Raw genomic sequence first — 22,440 nt, forward strand, 5'->3', positions numbered from 1 at the left:
TGCATGCAGTAACAATGAAAAAGAGACTGAATTTGAAAGAGAGAGGGGCATATGAGAGGGTATGAAGGAAAGGGAAGAAAAGGATGATGGCATTACAATCGCAAAAATAAAAGACAACGTTCTAAGAAAATTCAGTTACTTATGAAAGATATATATATATATTCATTCTGTACTCCCCGCCCCCTTTCTAGCAACATACTGAAGTGGCAGAAGAATCAGGTTGTTTGATCTTAAAAGATTATATATATATATGTATAAGCTTAATGGCTGTAAATGTAAGAAATACAAGAAAAATGATGGGAAATTACTTTTTGTCATACCTACATCACACCTAAAGTCCCCAACCACCCTTTCTAAATGGCTACTGTAACATTTAAAGAGAAAAGGCTGAGTGCTATTTTAGGTAAGATAAAAGACAGCCATCCAGTGAAGCCAGTCAAAGGGCTCAATTTTTCTTTTAAGTCTTCTTTTGTGATGGGGAAGAAAGGGAGAGAGCTGAGAACATAGTGTTTTTATTTCTGTGACGCAAGTACTCTAAGAAGCCTACAGAAGAAGAGGACGAGAGAGGGATTAAGTTTACCAAGGCACATGCAGCTAGGAGAAGGAGCTGCTAGTCAACAAGCCGCAAGGGCTCTGCCATGCTCCGCTCGCTTTGGAGGAAAGTCCGCCTAGGAAACCTGGTCTGACACTTGGCAACTCCAAGACCTGAGTCCCTTGACATTTTAGACTTTTAGTCTCCTCTTCTGGGAAACAAAACCAATTCTTAATGGGTTGCTTTGAAGAGTTAAACTAGTCCATTTATTTCTTCATTCTTTCCAAGGGCCAGGCTACAGAACACAGGAAATGAAGTGGTAAGTTGCCAACAAGTCACCAGATGAGAAGTTTTGAGGAGATGAGAGCTTAAACGGCAGTGCAAAGCCAGGTGAGCTGGGTGGGCAGTGGTCAAAGCAAGCTTCAAGAAGAGATGTTAGCCATAGTTGTTAACAACATAAAGAGGATGAATGCCAGAGGTAGTACGGATTAAGGAAAAGAACTTTCAGGCAAAGAAGCTGAGAAACTAAATATAACGTGTGAAAAATATCTAGATTTCTTCTGGGTGCTGGATTAACTACCTGTGCCATTAAGTCCCATGATATTTAACTTTGGCTAAAGTTGGCCCTATGTAACTTAAGGTGAAGTCCAGTGAGCAAGTGTAGTGAGAGACCTGCCTGCTCACCTGAGGTCTCAGTTAACATTTTGGCTCCATAGTAAGAACTATGCTTATATATTCTGAAAAGTTGCAATGAAGAAAATCACTCCAATTTATGTAAAACAAAAACAAAAACAAAACAACCCCCCCCCCCAAAACTGGAATTCCTTCCCAGGCAGTTCATGAACCTCATGATTATGCTTTTTAAATGAGAGTTAATCCAAGTTAGAATTAAATACCCATCAGCTCACCTACCCATGGGAACTTTCTACGTGAACTACCCAGCAGTCCCGAGAAGAGGTGGAGCTAGAGAGTCACATGTCTAGAAGCAGGGTCAATAGCAAGTGAGTCTCAAGAGGAAGATGCACTCAGCCCACCCCCAGCACCCAAGAGAGACCTACAGACATGAATCTGCCATAGATACCTACTGTGAAAAACAGACAAAGGTTACTTATTTGGCCTTTGGTTATACATTAAAGCCACTAATAACTATGGTAGTTTATAGTAATTAGACACAAAGGAAGAAAAAAAAATCAATGACTCAATGAATATTTGTTTCTTTTATTCACAAATCATTAGACCTACCCCTCTGTTAAGATCTTTTTCTTTATGATTTTACACAAAGGCCCTTGAGATGTATCAATTATAAAACATGTCAAAAAGAAAACATCTTTACAATTTACAAACGGGAGCTTTGTACAAGAGTTCTCTATAAAATTCGTCAATGTAAAAAAGATGCTGGAGCTGAATGCAAGGCATGTTCAGTTGTCATTAGGAGTATTTGTGTTTTGTTGGGGACTTTTCTCTCCTCCGGTCCTGATTCCTCTTTGAGTCTCTAGAATGTTCAGAGTATCTGCTTGATTTTTCCCATCGTCTCTCAGCACCATTCTGATACCAGTCGTCATCACTTTTATGACCTGAGTGTCTTCTACTCCTCTCCCTTGACTTGGAGCGGTCCCTTCTTCTTCTGGCACCTTCACTGTCCTCATTTCGGGTTCTTTGCTTCTCGTTTTCAGAAAAGGAATCTCTTCTCTCTCGTCGCTTCTTCTTCGGCTCACCATGCTTGTCTTCCAGCGCTCTGTGCATCTCTTGGTCTCGGCCATTCCCAACTCTACTGTAACTATTTTCTTCGTTTCTGTCCGCCATGTACTTTGCTACGGAATCCCCCCAGTCTGCATCTCGGGAGCTTGGAGCTCTGTGTCTCTCAGACCTTGCTCTCTCAGTCCTCCCTTCCTGGTGTCTTTGCTCCTCCCGGCCTCCTCCTTGTCTGTCACGTGTCGGCTTGCCCCTGGCTGATTTATCTACTTCTTCGCTTCTGGACTTCCCTCGTCTCTTCTTTCTTGTGCCTTTAGCTGCATACAAAAAAATTAACTGTAGTTAGTTTTTATGTTAATCTAAATTCATAATTTAACAATAACATTTACTAACATACTGTAGAGCACTTATCTGTGTAAACTAGATGTGAAGCCAAACTGAAAAGCCTAGAGACAATCTTAAAAAATGAATACATTCTAAAATGTCATTATTAGTTACTAAGTAACTACAGTTTCAAACTCAAGTTCTCATAGGAGCTTTCAATAAACTATAGCAAATGAAAAACAATCCATCAAGTAATTAGAAAAGGCACTTCGCCACTTACACACCGTAACCCTAACAGACTTTCTTGCCAGATGAAACTTAGCTAAAGGTAATCCTGGTACAAAACCAAGACACATGGCCACCCACCCCAAAACCACCTCTTGTTGGTGAGGGGCACCTGTGTTCACATCACAGAATGAGTGTGTTTCCACTGAAAAGCCTTCCTCTGTGAACAACAACGCGGCTTTCTGGTGCTCTCATAGTCATTGGCCATACGAGCAAGAGCTGGGTTATGACAGTTATGGGCTCTGTGAGAGTCATGGAAGCTTGGTTTCCGACAAAAACTTCTAAAGAGACCTTCTACAATTCAGTTTTACTGATAGAATCTCAAATATAAAATATAGGGAAATAAAGCACCATTTTAAGTTAAACTTAGTCACTTATTAATTCGAGTTCATGAATCAAAACAGCTGAGATGACTAAAATCTCACAAATCCCATGACTACAAAATGAAAACACAACAGGAAGTCACTTTGTCTTGCCTTGACTCTACCCAAATGTCAGTGTAGCCACTCCTCTTGCTTCTGCACAGTGACTAATGATGGGACATGGTGCAGGCGATGGCCTGTCTTGTCTGTGAGAACTTCCTTCTTGGGCTCCAGCTGCCCAGGCAGAAGCCATCGGGCTCAGCGCGAAGCCCAAGTGTCTGGCTCGTTCTATACATCGCCAGGCTCTGCCCACACTACACCGCAGCCACGCAACAGTGTGCAACCCCAAGGCCTACACCGCAGCCACGCAACAGTGTGCAACCCCATGGCCTACACCGCAGCCACACAACAGTGTGCAACCCCATGGCCTACACCGCAGCCACGCAACAGTGTGCAACCCCATGGCCTACACCGCAGCCACACAACAGTGTGCAACCCCATGGCCTACACCGCAGCCACACAACAGTGTGCAACCCCATGGCCTACACCGCAGCCACGCAACAGTGTGCAACCCCATGGCCTACACCGCAGCCACGCAACAGTGTGCAACCCCATGGCCTACACCGCAGCCACGCAACAGTGTGCAACCCCATGGCCTACACCGCAGCCACACAACAGTGTGCAACCCCATGGCCTACACCGCAGCCACGCAACAGTGTGCAACCCCATGGCCTACACCGCAGCCACACAACAGTGTGCAACCCCATGGCCTACACCGCAGCCACACAACAGTGTGCAACCCCATGGCCTACACCGCAGCCACGCAACAGTGTGCAACCCCATGGCCTACACCGCAGCCACGCAACAGGGTGCAACCCCATGGCCTACACCGCAGCCACGCAACAGGGTGCAACCCCATGGCCTACACCACAGCCACACAACAGTGTGCAACCCCATGGCCTACACCACAGCCACGCAACAGTGTGCAACCCCAAGGCCTACACCACAGCCACGCAACAGTGTGCAACCCCATGGCCGTGTCTGCTTCTCCGTTTTCCGATCTGGAGCAGTTCATACTGCTTCTATGCTATCTAAGACTTGAATAATGAAACAGTTGTCTGCTAAAACTGTATGATAAGGCAAATTAACTTTGAATCGGCAAACTTTCTTACTGCAAAATTCATGCTGAGCTATCATCTGTCCTCAAAATGGATGCCGTGAAATACACTCTGTACCATTAGAAGAGCTGTTACATGAAGTGCTCTCACAGTTCCTGTGAGGAAATGCACCCTGCTCTAACGACCCAGAGCACGAGGAGCCGCACAGCGCTGGTGTCATACGGTAGTCTGTACTTGAAAACATAACCTGACAGGAAATCACAGCGCACTATCTGCCCGCAGCCTAGGGCGGAAGAGGAAGAGGCTACACTGACAGGCGTTAGCAGACACGCGGACACAGCCAGCTGCTCTCCTACAAGAAGAAAGCAGATCTTGGGTTAAACTACACAAACCTTTTCAGAAAACTCAGACCAGAAGCAACTCTGGAAAGGGATTTCAATAGAGGATCCTCTTTTCCTGATGGAATGAGGCACATACTAAAAGCTACTGGAGACACCTGGTAGAACTTTAAATCTGTTTGAAGGTGCTGAAGATCTGCAGCACCTGTGATGCTGGAATGAAAGAAGTACTCAAGGAAAGGAAAGGAGCTTGTGCAACGAAAGGAACAAACTGAAAACAAGAACTCCAAATTCTCAGTATGAAATGAGGGCTGGCAGGATGGGTCAGTGGGTCGAGAGGATTGCCAAGCCTGATGACCCAAGTTTTATTCCCAGGTCCCACATGAAGGAGAATCAATTACAGATACAGACACACACACACCACACACAGACACAGACACAGACACACACACACACACACACACACACACACACACACACACACACACACAGACACACACACACACACACACACGCAAAGAAAATATCTTTTAAGAAGTAAAATGAGCAGGGCCTAGTGGCACACATCTTTAATCCCAACACTTGGGAGGCAGAGACAAGCAGATTGCTGTGAGTTCAAGGCCAGCCTGATCTACCAAGTGGGTTCAGGAGAGTCAGAGGGACATATAGAAATCCTGTCTCAATAAAACCAAAAAACAAAAATGTAAAATGATTTGAACAAAAGCATCTGGAGTGTAACTCACAGAATACTACAAACATTCGTACAGATGTGGTATGAAGATATGGCTGGGTAAATAAACAAGGAAAGGGGACAGTTTTTTCTTGTAGAAATTCAACATTATCATTAGGCAAACAGCATAGAGAATGCTCCAAAAATGGCTGCCAAAATGACTGAGAAAAAGTTGGAGACAGATTTGAACAGAATTAAATGATATCCCTCTAAGATAACTGATTTAATAGGCGAAGTGTTTATCTGGAGACATTCAATAAGCCCATTCTCAATTTAGTGATGATGGCTGATGTTTATTAGAACATGTTGGCATTTGTGAGTCCCTTGAGAAGATGCACTAAGAGCAAGCCGTTTTCCTGACTTTCTTTCCAACCCAAATGGACTCCTATATTTGAATGCTTGGCCCCTAGTTGGCAGAACTGTTTGGGGTGGGGGAGGGGGAGCAGATGTGGCTTTGTTGGAGGTGTGTCACTGGGGGGAGGGGGGCTTTAATGGTTCAAAAGTCCATGTTCTCTACCTCAGGCTTGCGGCTAAGATGTGAGCTCTCAGCTCCTGCTTCAGCACCATGCCTGCCTCCTGCCGCCATGCTCCTGCCATGCTGGGCACGGACTCCTCTCTCCTTCTGTAAGCTGCCATGGCCATGGGAACTCTTCACAGCAATAGAAGAGTAACCATGACGTCAACTTTTATTCTGTTCTTAAGGAAATATCAACACTGATGTAAGTGTTGACTTCAATACAAGTGATCAGAATCTTCAAGAACATCAAAGAAGTATGGGAGCCCTGACAGAATACTGGAATGTAAACCGGCTTCTGACAGAAGGAAAAGGACCCTGGTGTCCTGGGTCCGGCCGCATTCAACTATTGCTTTACTTTGTGTGAAATTCAAAGGAGATCTGTTAGAAGCAGGATTCCAGATGAACCTCCACAGTGTCATGGATAATTACATTGTTTATGTGAGGAGCTAACACTGGGGGAGTTGGTCAAGGGTATATGTGGATTCTCTCTCCTGTTCATTGTAATTTTCTGTAATTATAAAGTTAATTCAAAATAAAACATTATAACACTAAAAACATGAAAAACTGGTTAACAAAACAAGAACCAAATGGCCCCAAATTCAGGAAAGACAGAAGTGCAGAGAAGTAAGCTACACTGCCCTGACAACTCCTACCTGGGAGCACCTGCTGACCCAGGGTTGCTGCTAGGGGAAAACAAAAGACAACAGAGCTCTGGCTGCCTCAAAGGCAGAAGTGCAATTACTTACTTGGAATGCACACATTATATAGAAACACATTGCAATATATTATACATAATATGTGTACATTTTAAGCAGCAACATACACAAAAACACAGAGTGAAAAAAAAAACCAAAGAACCCTATAAAACAGAAAAGTTAACTTAACAAAAGGGAAAAATCAAGATTTGAGCAAAAAGAAAATATTAAATGGCCAATGATATTATACTCTGATTTATTAGTGACCAAGAAAATGCAAATTATAATGAAAATGTTAGATATAAAGGAGTCCATAATTACTAATTATAAAGTTAAAATAGGCACTGTAGCACAGGTCTCTAAGCCTAGAACTTGCAAAGTAGAGGCAGTGGAGACCAGGTTCAAGGCTAGCCTCTGCCAGACAGTGAATGAACAATCTAGTCTGCATATAAAACTCTAGCAAACAAACAAAACAAGCCAACCAACCAACAGCAAACAAGCCAATCAAACAGTGGATAAAGAGGATATGGTGGCTCACGCCTTTAATCCCAGCACTCGGGAGGCAGAGGCAGAGGCAGGCGGATTGCTGTGAGGCCAGTCTGGTCTACAAAGTGAGTTTAGGACAGCCAAGGCTACACAGAGAAACCCTGTCTCGAAAAACCAAAAAAAAAAAAAAAAAAATATGATGTTTTCAGCTCGACTTGGGCTGCTGGGCATGGGGATGCAGCTCAAGGCCAGCCTGGGCTGCACGGTGAGAGTGAGACTAGCTTTAGATTTGTGGTGAGACCTTGTCTCAACAAAGCAAAAGAGGCAAGACCCGCTGCCACGAAGAGAAGAGGAGTTCTAAAGTTCTTCTATAGTACTTCTTCGTCTCGGGGAGAGCTACATATTGCAAAGCCCCAAATGAGCTATACAATGAATAAGATGCTGTCAAGTCGTCACATAAAGCTTGACTACTACAAGTAAAGCCTGAGTACCCTGACATGGAGCATCAGGACGGCATCCATAAACCACAGCAGACATCACTGGATCCCAGCTGCCAGGGAACTAGCAGTGCCTATGAGGAGGCTTCTCCAGCAGATGAAAGACACTGCAGACTGCGTCAGGACATCTCCAAGAATGAGTGTTTTAAGTAGACAGCCCACATAAATACGCAGCAATGGAGAGCGGCCCCCGTTAGGAGCTGTGCACTTGCTAGAAACTGGGCCTCATACCTGAGGCAGAGCTCTGGCTACTGGAGGGTGACGACACACTCCCCTCACTGGAGGACGCGGAGCTGCTCTCGCTGCTGTCAGACTCTGAGTCAGACGAGTCCGACTCCGAAGACGACTCTGACGACGAAGAAGGCAGGGACGGTTTCTTTTGCTCAGCTTCTGGTTTCTGAGCTGCGATGGCCTTGGGCGTGTTCTTCAGATGTTCTCGCAGTTCATCCCTAACAGAAATGCAATGTGTTAACACTGGGCCTCCTGTGCACCTGTGAGATAATTATGTCAGCAAAAACAGAATTCTACAAGTGACCCTTACGTTAAACCTCCGAGCCCTATGGAAGTGAAGAAGTTGATGGCAAAGCGGGTATTCCGTGGGTTGTCTCGGGGTAACAGTCCTTCAAAGAATGGCTGAAGAGTTCTGAAAAGGAAAAAGGAACGAAAATGGAGAAAGGGAAAATGAAAATGAAAACTCCTACACTCACTAATCAGATTTTCTACATATTAAATTAGTAAGTAAAACATAAGACATTGGTTTATGTATTTACACGTCAGGCTACCTACAACATAATAGGCAATGAACAACAATTCACTGAAGTTCATTTCTTTGTAGTTTAGTGTGCGTGTGTGTGGGTAAGAGAACCGACATGTGGGAACGGGCTCTTTCCTTCTACCTTGTGTTGTCAGGGATGCAGGCCTACCGTTCTTACCCACCACGACATCTCATTGGCCCTTGAACGTGATTTCTGTAATTACACAATATAGATTTAGATACTTTTTATGTACACCATAAGATACACACAATGTATACAGATGACGTATACACATGTGTACATGGATATATGCACACAAGTATATTTTGTGGGCATGACAGAAAAATTTAAAGGCCTTGGCTTTTTTACATGTACATATACATGCACATCTAAATTGTGTAAAAGCACTGGGAAAGAGTACGAAGTAGGCAATGAGTGTTTCACAGGAAGACTGACTAAGCATGTTAGACATCAGAAAGAGGGCTCTGCCTCTGCATTCACGGTGGTAATGAAACATGAAAACGCAGACATCAGTATCCATTCTGTGATGCTGAGGTGACTCGAGTGCAGCTTACTGAGGAGAGGGAGGAGCCTGAGAGAGCAGAGTATATGAAGCCTAAGAGTGAAGGACTAATTTAGAGACACCTGTGGACCCCAGGGAGGCCTCTGATTAACGTTTAAGGCAGGGAGTGAAATACGAGAACCGCACGAGGCATTAGCAGAACGGAACAGAAGCCAGTCTTAGTAACTAGGAAGAATCTGAATAAATAAGTATTAACAAGGGCGAAATGGGCGTTACCTAAGAATCCTAGAAGAAACCCCTAGAAGGTGCATGTTGTCTCATGTCTTATAACATAGCTACCCAAAGTCCTAGCGGGCTTCTCATCATGAAGAGCATGTATCTGCTAATATGGCAGAACTCCCACAGACAGGGAGACTAGGCTTAAACTGAGTAGTCCACTTACTCATCCTTTAACCTCGCATTCAGTTTAGGAAGACCCATGTATTCACAGAGCTCCTGGAAAAATATCTTGACAAAAATTCTACTGGATGATGTAGTGGTTTCTTCACTCAGCTTTATACATTCAAGAACCTGAAAATTAAAGGAGAGAATTGAAAAATAAACTTTTTTAAAGACAGGGCCAAGAGGCCGACCAGTTTAAGTTCTCTGAGAGTGACTGGGACTGTTCATCGTTAGGCAGCCAGCATCTCTAACTCCCTCCCTCGGCAAAGTGTCAGACTGTCTCTCTATATTAACTTCCAACGCTAACTAAGATGGGACAGAAATAGGTCTTCTTCTTTTTCTTGAGGAAGGTGCTTTTTATAGCAGAGAAGATAACCTGTCTTGAGCACATGACAAAGTAAAGAGGCTCACAAATGTCCCTCCGCAGAACGTGCGCATACAAGGGACTAGACAAAATGCCACCAAGAGCATTAGGCTATAGTTTTGTTTAGCACATATACATAAGATAAAAGTAAAAACAAAGCCAAAAGCAAAATGATGGATGATGTATTCTGAATAAGATTACTGCTTTTATAAACTAACTCGTGGACATAGATTTTTAAAGCAAAACAGAAAAACAAAAACTCTCTAGCTTTTATGGGTTATGTGTATTCTGGAAGCCTATTTTCAGGCAATTGTTTAAAAGTTGGCTTCTTTTCTAGAGCAGGGGAAATGAAGCAGAGGGTTTCTATGATTGGCTGCTGGGTTGTCTGACGTGGCGGTTGAATGTGTTTGGACATACTTAGCACCTAAGTACTGTGCACAAACTTATCCAGTACGCTTAACGCCAGGGCTGGAGCCTCACGCCACCATCTGTTTGTGGTAGTTTACAATGCTATCCTCTTCTTTTCCTTCTGGGATGTGATTTTTCCCCATTAAAATTCTTCTAGCAACTTGGCTTCACTTAAGAGTATGTGACTTTTTATGGCATGAACGCCACAGACTTAACTTTTCTCTTACATGGTAACTTTCCTGAAAGCAGGGACACATTAACGCCTTCGACTGGCGACCACCAAGAGTTGTGATGGGATATGCAGGTGGAAACTAAACAAGTAGCATTTCCATGCACAGTAATTATATAGTAAATATGGGTTTAATGCTCAATTTGGTGCATGTTTCCTGGTTAAGACTGCATCTCTTTGTTCTAAGTGTGATCACAGGATCTCCTCCAAGTTGCTTATACAAAACATGCTGACTTACCACAACCTCCTGGAGCAATCCTTTCTCCTGAATCATAGTAAGAGGAACGTTGGAAGAGCTACTCTTTCAGGAAATTGAATAGTACTTCTGAGGCACAAGTGCCACCACATTAGGGGACAGGTGTCTTTCTTTGTTATGTGAGTAGGGGCAGATGTCAAACATAAAAACACATCCTATTTCCCCTGAAAACATGGCTAGCCATCACTACTGAGACGCAGCATGGCTTTGCACGCTCCACACAGTACTTCTTACGCGTGCACTGTTTGCCTCAGCCTTCTGATCCGTGCAACATGATCGTGCTTCACAAACAGCAGCTGCAGTCAAAGCGCACTACACACATCATTTTTACTCATTTTATTTACTGATAGACGAAGCATGGCCATGCCGTAACTAAAAGCATATCTGAAAATAAGAGAGGATTAGGAACGAAGAGCAAGCACTGATCTAATTACTTACACTCCACGGAAGGGAATCTGTGTATAAAAGGTGAGCAAACATCTTAGCCACGTTTCTTAATTTGTTTGTCTCTAAGCGATGGATGGTGTCGTACTGTTCTTTGAATATACTTTCAAATGATTCCATGTATTCTTTTTTCAGCATGCAAAACCGCTATAGAGAAGAAAACTGACAGTCAACCCCAGCAGAAACTGAGCGTCAGAACTTACTATTCCTAAATTTACTAGATTAAATGTTTGTGAAAGCCTTCAAGAAACATCTATCACCCTATCTTTCTGTGCTAAATAATCTTTAAAAAGTTTTTCTCTATCTGGATTTATATGCTAAAATAAAATTATACATTTAGTTCATCCTAAACACATACATTTTGCATTATATATATCCACCTTGTGAACAGTTCACAGATATATTTTAGGGAACAGAAAGAGATTAATGTTTAGTATTTCTATGCTTTTGCAGAGGACCCAAGTTAAGTTCCCAGCAGCCAGGTCAGGCAACTCTGAACAGCCTATAGCTCCAGCTCCAAAGAGATCCATCACCCCTGGCCTCCACCTGGTCTGCACTCACATGCACATACCCCTACACACACAAAGACACGTAATTAAAAATGACAAAAATAAGCTTTTAAGTTTTTAAAAGATAATGCTTACCCTATGCTGCCTAACAGGTTCCTGACTTTAATAACTCTTTTGAGTTTTTGAAGACTTTTAGTTGTTTTATATTGGGAAATTGTTACACAGTATTTATAATTTTAAGAAGCTATAGAAAAATGGTAGTAAATTTAGTGTGCTGCAAAATGCAGGGGGAAAGGAAACTAAGGGCGTGAGTAATCTGAAAGAGGGAACACTGTGTTCTCAGAAAAAATAGCATGTTGCTAGTTAAGGGTAGAGCAGGCCACAAAGCACAATAGTTAATTCACTATATTACTATTAGGAATTCTTTTGGGGCTTCTGTTAAACCCTACGTGGAAAGCAAGGCTGTAACTCACCCCAGCTAACAAGCCAAAAAACTTCTCGTAGGTCCTTTGCTGGGCACAGCAGTCAAGTATCATGTTGCAGAGTTCTTTCTATTTGGAAAAAAACTTGTATTAATGACTCAGACCACAATGAAACTATATTATATGACAATTTACAGCCACAACAGAGAATGAATTTTCAAGCTAGACTTTCAGAAATTTTGAAAACTTTGAAAATTATTGTAAACTTAATGTCAAACTTAAATCGTTTTTTAAAAAAAAGCCTTTAGTCTGGCTAATATCATCTAAAGTTATTTATGATAATTTGATTAAATAACATTCTAAATTCACACATATGAATCATTTCTAAATCGACTGCATGAAGCAGGTCAAGGCATGATGGGCTATCCTATCTTTTAAAGTATTCTGTGTGGAAATATTTTATATTTATTTTCACCAACACAAATATCTACCAAAACTTAAGGGTTTACAGAAGAATAAATGGGCACTACTCCAAGTTAGATGACCTTCCAGTTGTTGAGAAGAAAAAAATGTAAAAAATAAAAATAATAGAACAGAAAGAAACAGGTTTATGACTCAATTTCCTAAGTCCTGAAATAAATGTTCTGTATACAAACTAGTTACAGAGCGACGGACGTTCTGAGTACAGACGGATGGACACTCTCTGTACAGACCTAGATACAGAGGGATCTCTAAAGATGGACGGCCCGATCCTGTAACTGTTAAGTTATACTGTCCAATCAGTTACCTAACTGCTTTGGAAAACCTCTGTTAAAAAAATTTAGAACTAATGAATAAACCTCTGATCAGAAAATCCATTATCACAAATGGCTCACATTTAATTGAGTAACAAATATGACTTAATAATTCCTGAAGTAATTGCTTTTGGGGTTTTTTGTTTGTTTGTTTGTTTTTCAAGACAGGGTTTCTCTCTGTAACAGCCCTGGCTGTCCTGGAACTCTATTTGTAGATCAGGATGGCCTTGAACTCAGAGATCCGACTGCCTCTGTCTCCCAAGTGCTGGGATTAAAGGCGTGCACCACCACACCTGGATTTCTGAAGTAATATTAATGGAGCTGAGACTTCATGAAGAATTGACCCAGGTAATATAGCAAGTGAGACAGGATAAGGCTACTGTACAAATACTATTTTTTATAAATCATTTATTAGAATGTCTGTATTTTACCAATATATTATTAACTAGAATTCATTTCATTCTCTAAGAGCAAAGCAGTCTATACAAATTAAATGAGTATTCTTTCAGTTAGTTTTTATTTTTAAATTTTCAATGAAGTATTTTAAAAATTTGTCAGTCACTAACTGAGGTATGATCTAAGTAAAAATTGTTAATAGTAAAAAAAAAAAAAAGGTAAATAAGCATTTATATGTATGTAAGCAATTTGTGCCCAAGGCTCCAGAGTGCAAATGCAGGACAAGATTACACAGGAAGCTGTGCTGTCTAACATGATACTATCAGCCACAAGTAGCTATCTAAATTATTTAACATTATAGTCTGAGGTCCTCAGTCACAGTACTCATATTTTGCATAATCAAAAGTTGAATGTGCCTAGTTGCTGGTGCCCTGAACAGGCGGCATGAATATTTCCTCACTGAAGAAAACTGCACTGTTCAGTGTTGCTCTAGAAACGGACGGTCTACCATGAAGCAGCCTAGCTAGAGGCATCACTTTAAAACACAAGAGTGGTTTCAGACACAAAGAAAGAAAACAGAAAAACCATTCACAAGTTAACCTGATTAAATAAAATGTTTATAAATGTGTTAAGTTCTGGAAAAGTAAACTTTTCTAAGCCTCATCTGTTTCTGAAAACTTAAAACAAAGTCCTAAATTATGCTGTTAGATTAATTTGATATATAAAATCCACTTTCAAGTTTCCCTACTAGCACTGTTTTACAGGATGCTAATCCCATTTTCAGCAAAACCATTGCTGACTGTCAGAAGTTCTCACAAAACAAACCATTCTCTTCCCCTAGACTAGGTGCAATTAAGTGTTATTATCTATGACTTGAGATAATTAAATATTTTAACATATCGATTAAATATTTGAGTAATTTTAGGAGTCTTTTAGCATACGAAGACAGATGCACTAAGATACTTCCACATAATAATCAAAGTATGTTAAGGATAGTTCTAGAACAACTGTCCTTTGGATTAGCACTAATAAAATTTGTAATGACTTAATTATACTCCTCAAATGGCGCAATAGCCACACAGTAATTTTAGTGTCAATTCTAATTTTAAAGGTTAATTTAGTAATTTATATCCTTCTAAGGATGACATATTAACTGTGGTCAAGAGTACAAACAGCAACATCATTAGTGTAAGACTGCACAAACTTTAAAAAGAAAATAGAACTTTTTAATTTGAAAATAATGTTCTTGCAAAATTTTGTATGACAGTATTTCAGTAATAAATGATTTTTCTCCCTGTACATGGCCAAACCCTAAGTACTTTACATGTTAGGGCCAGTGCAGTATTAGTGAGAGGCACTCAATTCTGCTGCTCTGGTCAGTCAGTCAACATGAGCATGTTTTCACTCCAATAAAACTTTACTTATGAGAACAGCAAGTGGGTACAGGACACAGCGTCCCAGTCCCTATAGGTGATCACCTAATCCTGAGCTCAGGACGAGAGACTGGAAACTGAACAGCCTATTGGAGCACAAACATCTACTAAACCATCTGTGCAGTCTACTACATGTAACATGGCACAAGGAACAAATCAACCAAAGCCTGGGCTCAGGTTCCAAAGACCTAAAAAGAACACATGATGCCGGGAGTGGTGGTGCACACCTTTAGTGCCGGGAGTGGTGGTGCACACCTTTAGTGCCGGGGAGTGGTGGTGCACACCTTTAGTGCCGGGGAGTGGTGGTGCACACCTTTAGTCCCAGCATTTGCAAGGCAGAGGCTGTGAGTTAGAGGCTACCATGGTCTACAAAGCGAGTCTAGGACTACCACGATAACACAGAGAAACCCTGTCTTGAAAAACTAAAGGGAAAGAAAAGAATATATGGTGACAATGAGGAAGACATTTACAGAAGCATTTACTCAGCTTGGTGTTTATTGTCCTTAGCACTGGGGCTCTGATACTTTAAAGTATAACAATTAAGAGTCAATGAGAGCCATGAGGCTAACACCAGACCTTCAGTACTTAGTGGATCACTAAATCCCTGACCATTTGTTCTTTGTCTCACACATACATATCAACTTCTTTTCTTATGAATGAATTGATGAATGGAACAATATAAATTCTTCTGTATACAACTTGAGCAGTGCAAGCAAACATGTTGTGATCGTTGGAGTTCCTACTAAAAGAATCCACCAGTGCACATGTAAAGACAGGATCAAGCCACACTGAGGAGCAGATTCCCCCTACACCACCACTTGTTCACAGGCAAGCAGAGGCCAACACATCAGCACGCTGCAACGCAATCTACCAGAACACAGGAGAGAGACCTCAGGAGCCCTAGGCCTTGGCTTAGAATACAGTTACAAAAACTTGTGTTTACAAGTATTTATAGTTTCACTGTTTTAATTCACAAAACCTATTAACCTCCTTAAGCATTTTAATAATTAATATGTACTTCCTAATTAAAAAACATTAACATACTGTTTGGCTCTCGGCAAACTCCATTTTCAGCAGCTTGTGTGCGCATTCTTCAAAATCTAAACTGTGGAGACAAGACGGCCATAATACGTTAAAGGCCTAATCAGCTGCAGTGTGCTTTAGCTGTCAAATATTATTCTGTTATTGATTAACTATAAATATCTATGATATGCCAGCATACAGAGAACAGCCCTTAACTCTACCCATGACAAAGCATAAGCACATGACAGCATGAGGAACCATAAACTATGCTCACAGAAGCCAGACACAAAGGCCATACTGAATATACAGAGAATGGTGGCTATGTAAACGGAATTCACTCTGAGTGTCAAAAATATTTGAGCAATAATTGTGCTTGGACAACTTTGCAAATACTCTAAAACAACTAACTGCAGACATGAAAGGATGGATTTTAACAGTACATATAAATTTACATATGTCCCTCAACCTTAAAAAAGGCAAACACAAAGGAAAAAAAAGTATGAATAGATCTTGATTTTGATTATTTTTTCAAGCCAATCAACTCAAAGCCACAGATAGGTTGTTATTGCACACAGAGTGGCCTCCCACTCACAAAATTGTATTGTGCTTCTTCCGTTTCTCACTGAGCACAAGAGTTGTAAACTCAAGTGTTAGCATCAACTTTCTCTTCAATTCTGGAAGACAGCTGAGCATGGTAGCTAGTTCCTACAACCCCAACACTCATAAGGCTGAGGCAGGAAGGACTTTCTGGTGAGTTTGGGGTCCAATCTAGGCTAGAGTGAGATCCTGGGTCAAAACAAAAAATGAAAACATCACTGGAGGATAATAACCACATGAGGGGCTCATTAACTGTTCTGAGCTGATGCTCCAGTAGCAAAGGACAAATGTGAACTCTACAGACAGGGAACCTGGCCACAGGAGGCAAGGACTCACTAACTGCCCAAGCTCAGGAGCATCTCTTTGGTATTCGTTATGAAATTAAGTCTAAAAACAAAAAGTATCAAGAATTTTACTTAAAAGTTTAGATAAGACAGCAGGTAGAATGCTTGACAATGAAGGGAAAATATTAACACTCAAAATGTTACCAGGGTTTAATTTAGAAAAGGTTTCATGTAGCCTAGGCTATAGAGAATGACCTTGAACTCCTCACTCTCCTGTCTCCACCTCCCAAATTTTGGGAGTGCATGTATGTACCTTGCTCACCTGTTTTCACACAGATATTTATAAATAACTAACCTCTTTAAGAAATGTACTTTAGTTACTAGTCATAAATCCACAACTAAACTAGGAACCTCTGCTTCTCAGTAAGATAATACTGTGACTTAGTTCTTACATCTTTAACATCTCAGGTTTAGCAACATTTGATTCAATTCTCTTGTTTTACAGAGGAGAAAACCAAAACTCAGAGGTTTCTATGAAACATACTCCTGGATAATATCCCAATATTTAAGAATTAACACGGAAATACTTATGCTTTCTAGCTCAATGGGAAAGCAATAATAAGTACTGCACTTAAAAGCTTTTTGAGATGTGTTTTTATGTAATTTAGAGCAGCCAGGAAAAAAAACTGTAATTAAAACAGGTCAAATTTCTTATGCTTCCAGTATTAAAAACCTCAACATAGGAGAGTAAATGACACTTTATCACAGTGGAACGCCAACTACTTTTCCAGATGCTGCAAATCTTAACACATTTCTCTAACACCGTCTCCACCCAGCAGTGCTGAGGACAAGGTGAAAGCTGTTGCAGAAGCCACTCAACCCACTTCACAAGTTTCTTATTTTATACCCAAACACAGGGCTTCCCTGTATAGTGTAACAGCAGTAAATGATGCAAAGCAACCTACAAGGGAAAGGGGACATTTTACAGTGTCCATGAATTTAAAATGTCCTCAATGTATGTTGAGATGAGCCAATCACCAAGAGTTGATTCAGGAGTAATGCTGGCATATTTGCACATTTGCAGATGGCACAGGTCCTCCTAATAGCTACCCAGGGCAATGTGCTGGCTCTGGAGGAGTGCTTTCCTTTCGAATAGCCAGCCAAAGGAGCGTAATGACTCGGAAGGAATGCTGCAATTCACCTGTATTTCTAGTGTCTATTACTTATTAGGTTTCATAAGTACAACTGGGCAACAGTCCAGCATAGTGCAAAGCAAGGAAGAAAACTAAAATAAAAAAAGAAATCTTCCAGGAAGCAGATAACAGGCAATACTACATGTGCCTAGAATGGACACATCTCAGTGCTGTAGCAACAGCAGTGGGTATCATCTGCTAATTTTTTTTTTAAAGGGGAGAAATACTTGGTGGGAGTGGGAAGGACCTGGTAATTAAAAGCATATCAAATAGGTGCTAAAGAAATATTACTAGCTGGGCAGTGGTGGCGCACGCCTTTAATCCCAGCACTTGGGAGGCAGAGGCAGGCAGATCTCTGAGAGTATGAAGCCAGCCTGTTCTACAGAGTGAGTTCCACGACAGTCAGAGCTACACAGAGAGAAACCCTATCTTGAAAAACAAACAAACAAAAAAACCCAAAAAATTTTACTGCTTTTCTTTGAGTATTAGAGGAAAAATTGTATGAATTTAAGTTTTTTAAAACTTCCTTTTAAAACATAATGATTTGAAGTTGCATTACTTATAAATTCTACGTGAATTAACACTGCCGAATATTTTAGGTATTTTAAGTGGCTCAAAATTATTTCCAGTTTTAAAACAATAACAAAGGTTATAAAATGCGTTCCTGAATTATTATCTTCTTGACATATGCCAGTTTTTTAATGATTATGTCAATGTGTCCAATTTAGGAAGCCACATTGTCAGGGACACTGTAGTCCTGTCGTGTCTCACCCTGAGACAACTTTGAGAATGCAGAGTCAGATGATCGTCAAGAAGCAGGAGTGTGCTTCAACTTCCAGAGAAGGCAGCTGCTTACTGTGGTGTGCTGTCTAATAAAGATTAATCTTGGAGTCACAGCAGCAGGAGGAAAGGAAGATTAGCAAACTAGACAACAAGGACGCATTTAAAATGCCAATTCCTCTATATAGTTCACTGGTCAAAATGACTTTTGAATGTACAAGATTTCTTGTACTAAGGTTCTGGACACAGCTCAGTGGCAGAGACTGAGCATAATTAGGTTTAATTCTCAGTTTTGTAAAATCTCAAAGATACCCCGAAGTGGTTAATGAGATGCCCCACGCCACCTGACTCAGTCACCTCCTTTCATCTAGCCTGGATGCTATCAAGATTTTAGAAAACACTGGGTATATCCATGCAGGCACACAGGGGTGAGGGGCGGGGGATGGGGAAGAAAGAGGGAGGTAGCAATCTCCTTTGAGGGTAAGCAATGTTCGCATGTAACGTGCCAGTTTTCAATGAGGACAGCAGAGACAGAGCTCTGTGTGGTTTGCTCGCCTTCTCTTAGCTGACATGCATCAGACCACTCCCTACATTCTAAATAAGTCATGGTCAAGGCAATTTTCAAGAGAGCCATAAACCAGACATTTGACCATGTATTTTAGGTGGTGGCTGCCCATTTCCTTTGTTGGTTTGATTACCATTTTAATGAGATTTTATCACCAAAGAGTCTCATTCCTAAGTCCTCCAAAATGTGTTCAGGCTTTTCCTCTAATGTGTGTGGGGGAGGGATTAAGTCTAGTAACCATTGTCATATATAATTGAGAAAAAATAACTTGGCACATATGGGTTGGTATTCTTTAATGCAATAACAAGGAAGAGCCACTGTTTACGAGTGGCTGCCATTTGTGTGTGAGTGCTTTCATTTTTGGTAATTTCTGCAATTTAGAAATTAGCAAAGTTAAGGTGACATAAACAAGGTTTCTTCCTAACAGTTGTTCAGGGCTGCACTGAACCTCTTTCCAGTCAGTGTTCTGTTGTTTAATATTCCTCTATTTGAAGTTTTCAGACTATGAAAACAAGATGACTCCCATTTATGAATCATTATTGCTATGACATCATCATACTCAATGGAAACATACAGAACCTAGCAACAACCAAAACTGAGAAAACAGCCTTCCTCTTGTGTGAAATGTAAACATGTACCTAGCAAATCAACAGGCTGATTCACATGAAAACTAACAGATGGATTAATCATTTAACATTCTTGTGCAGTGCTCTTCAAATCAAATACATAGACTTTAAAGAAAATCGCTTTATTTTCATAATATTCTGATCATTCTTAATACTACTTCAAAGTATCTTCAAAACCTTCCAGAGTGTAATTCCCAATTCTGCTTTATCCACCTGCATCTGCCTAGCAACTATGCTTCTCAACTTAAGAGTCAGGACTAAAACCACGGGGCTGGAGAGGTGGCTCAGCGGTTAAGAGCACTGGCTGCTCTTCCAGAGGTCCTGAGTTCAATTCCCACCAACCACATAGTGGCTCACAACCATCTGTAATGTGATCTGATGCCCTCTTCTGGTGTGCCAGTATACATGCAAATAGAGCACTCATAAATAAAAATAAAGAAATATTAAAAAAAAAAAAAACAAGAAACACTAAATTTTCATTAACAAATACAGTGATAGCTTTTACTATCAGGTTGGTTATTTTTAAGGCTTAACTAGTAATTCTTAGATACAAGAAATGGCACACTGAAAAAATAACAGCACCTATTAGGGTAACACAATTAGGACTGTTAAGTAAGTAAAGACAATTTCCTTTCTTAGAACAAAACAGATGTGCTGGGACCTCTTTGCTTGGGAACAGGACTGCAGGAGGCAAGGACAATGAGAATGCTGTCTGATTTTCTGTCATGTGACCCTAAACTGTATCACTGATCCTGCTTACCCATCTCTTACCTAAAATAAAAGTTTAAAAGATTGAGCTACAGAATCTTACCTTGACTGAATAGCAAGATATATTGTACGACGAAATGAGACTAGATTGATTTCTGTTTTGTCATGAATAGTTATTTTTTGTCCTGAAATAAATTAAACATAACAATTACAAAATTTAAAAGTTTGTTCTATGATCAAATTCAGTAATAACAGCAATGATGTTTTCTCTTTGTAAATCAATGTCTGCAGAATTAATGGAGCCACTAAGTCTTCTGCCATACCATTTTGTTAGAACAGAGTTCACACCATGCCAAAAATACTATTTTTATCTATGTATTACTGACTCATTTAGACACCACAGAAGGTGTTGTTCCATCTGATGCTTCATCTAAAGCCATAAACATATTTGAGTAAGTAGATGAACTGTATGGACTTATACATAATTATTTGTATTATAAACAGTATTTCCATATAAACAAATTCTAAAGGAAAATGTAGTATAGACCTATTCAGTGGGAAAAAAACCCCAATCTACCTTTTTATAAAGTGTTACAGAACTATTTCACTCTAAGACATACATTATCCTTTTAAAAAAAAGATATACTTCTAATATTTCCAGATGGTAATTTATGTAAATAATGCCTGGCTTGTGCAGGCTGCTATACTACTTATATTTCCAGAGTAAAAGTCTGAGCTTGTTTTTCTGTGAAGTGAGGTAATCAGAGCTGAAGAGGAAGAACCAAGCTATTTCTGTTGTTGGCCTCTGTACTCTAGTTTGCCAAAACGAACAGCAAATATCTAGTCATTCACATTTGTCACATACTTGTCAAGGTTACATAAATCACACGCCCTCAACATGAATGCATCTTTACAACTGAAGGTCAAAAATACCAAATTAAAATTACATCAGGAAAAAATAAATTTCCCTGCTTAATGCTTTTGGGAGCTGGTATCCTGTTATAGGGCACAGTCTTGTGTACTACAGGGTGTTTCACAGAATCCCTAGTCTTCACCCACTCAACACCAGTGGCATTCTTCACAGTCCTTCTTCAGTGGATGGAAAAAGCTGTTTTAGAATAGCGCCTCAGAGTTCACTTAATCCTCAGATGCTTACAGTACACTTGAAAAGCCACACTTTACCTCCCTCCTCCTCCTCTCCTTCTTCTTCCTCCTCCTCTTCGTCCTCTTCTTCACTACTTCCAGCTTCATGGTCTGTGTTTGAGTCACTGTCTCCTTCATCAAGAATTTCTACAAAACAAAATAAGTTTAAGAAAAAGAAGAGAAAAAAAAAAAAAAAAGAAAAAGAAAATCAATGAGCTAGATGCATGTACTTCATCCCGAGCAGTTACTTCTCATTTCACTGAATCTAATTTGAACTGTTTACCTGCCAACAAAACTGTCACACAAAGCTCAGGTTGTGTACGGCAAGAAAGCAATGAGAAGGGTTTGATGTTAACAAGTTCCACGTGTTACTTCTTGCAAGATAAAACATGCTCATGAAACGGGAACGGAAAGAAGCACAAGATGTTTTCTGAGTGGGTGAGAGAACTGGGGGTGGGGTTGGAGCTCTAAGCTGGCATTCAAAGTTCAAATGCTGTCTTCAGAAGAGGGCGGCCTATGACGAAAGCTAAAGCCACTCACAGAACACAGTGTGCAGAGTTAAGAATGAACATGAAATGATAAGTGAGGGGAATCATTCTGCAACTATTGTACTCAATTTCAACAAATAGAATGAAAAATTTAAATTAAAATATATAGTCATTATACTGGAAATTACAATGAACCTAGAGATTTTTCATGCATAAAAATAAGATAGAAGTTTAAACATCTTTAACAAAAATGGTAAAACCATCACTTTATTACTTCTTAAAATATAAATTTTATTCAGATCTAAATGAATGTACATGAAAGACCATCTACCATATCAACAGTGTAAAGGACAGAGACCACAGTTTTATCTTGCTCTGTGGAGCTGTCAGAGCTGATCAACAATGAACGTTCTCATTATTATTACAGGCACTGAAGTTTTCATGCAACGTTTTAACTCACTTTTAGAAAATTCTAATTTTTTA

At 40.4% G+C, this 22,440-nt stretch overlaps 1 protein-coding gene across 1 annotated transcript in view; it reads right to left on the reverse strand.

The window, feature by feature from the left end:
* Positions 1-1,730: 1,730 nt before the first annotated feature.
* Positions 1,731-22,440, reverse strand: part of CWC22 (CWC22 spliceosome associated protein homolog) — a 51,514-nt gene continuing 30,804 nt past the window's right edge. The window contains exons 12-20 of the mRNA XM_084799805.1: positions 21,509-21,616; positions 20,430-20,511; positions 15,595-15,655; positions 11,979-12,056; positions 10,991-11,143; positions 9,297-9,424; positions 8,118-8,219; positions 7,808-8,025; positions 1,731-2,541 (exon numbers count right to left, since the gene is read on the reverse strand). Coding sequence (XP_084655931.1) covers positions 1,961-2,541; positions 7,808-8,025; positions 8,118-8,219; positions 9,297-9,424; positions 10,991-11,143; positions 11,979-12,056; positions 15,595-15,655; positions 20,430-20,511; positions 21,509-21,616 — 1,511 coding nt within the window. The 3' untranslated portion in view covers positions 1,731-1,960. The remainder of the gene's footprint in view (positions 2,542-7,807; positions 8,026-8,117; positions 8,220-9,296; positions 9,425-10,990; positions 11,144-11,978; positions 12,057-15,594; positions 15,656-20,429; positions 20,512-21,508; positions 21,617-22,440) is intronic.

This window comes from Acomys minous, assembly GCF_964271855.1.
Source record: "Acomys minous genome assembly, chromosome: 10".
NCBI classification, from domain to species: domain Eukaryota; kingdom Metazoa; phylum Chordata; class Mammalia; order Rodentia; family Muridae; genus Acomys; species Acomys minous.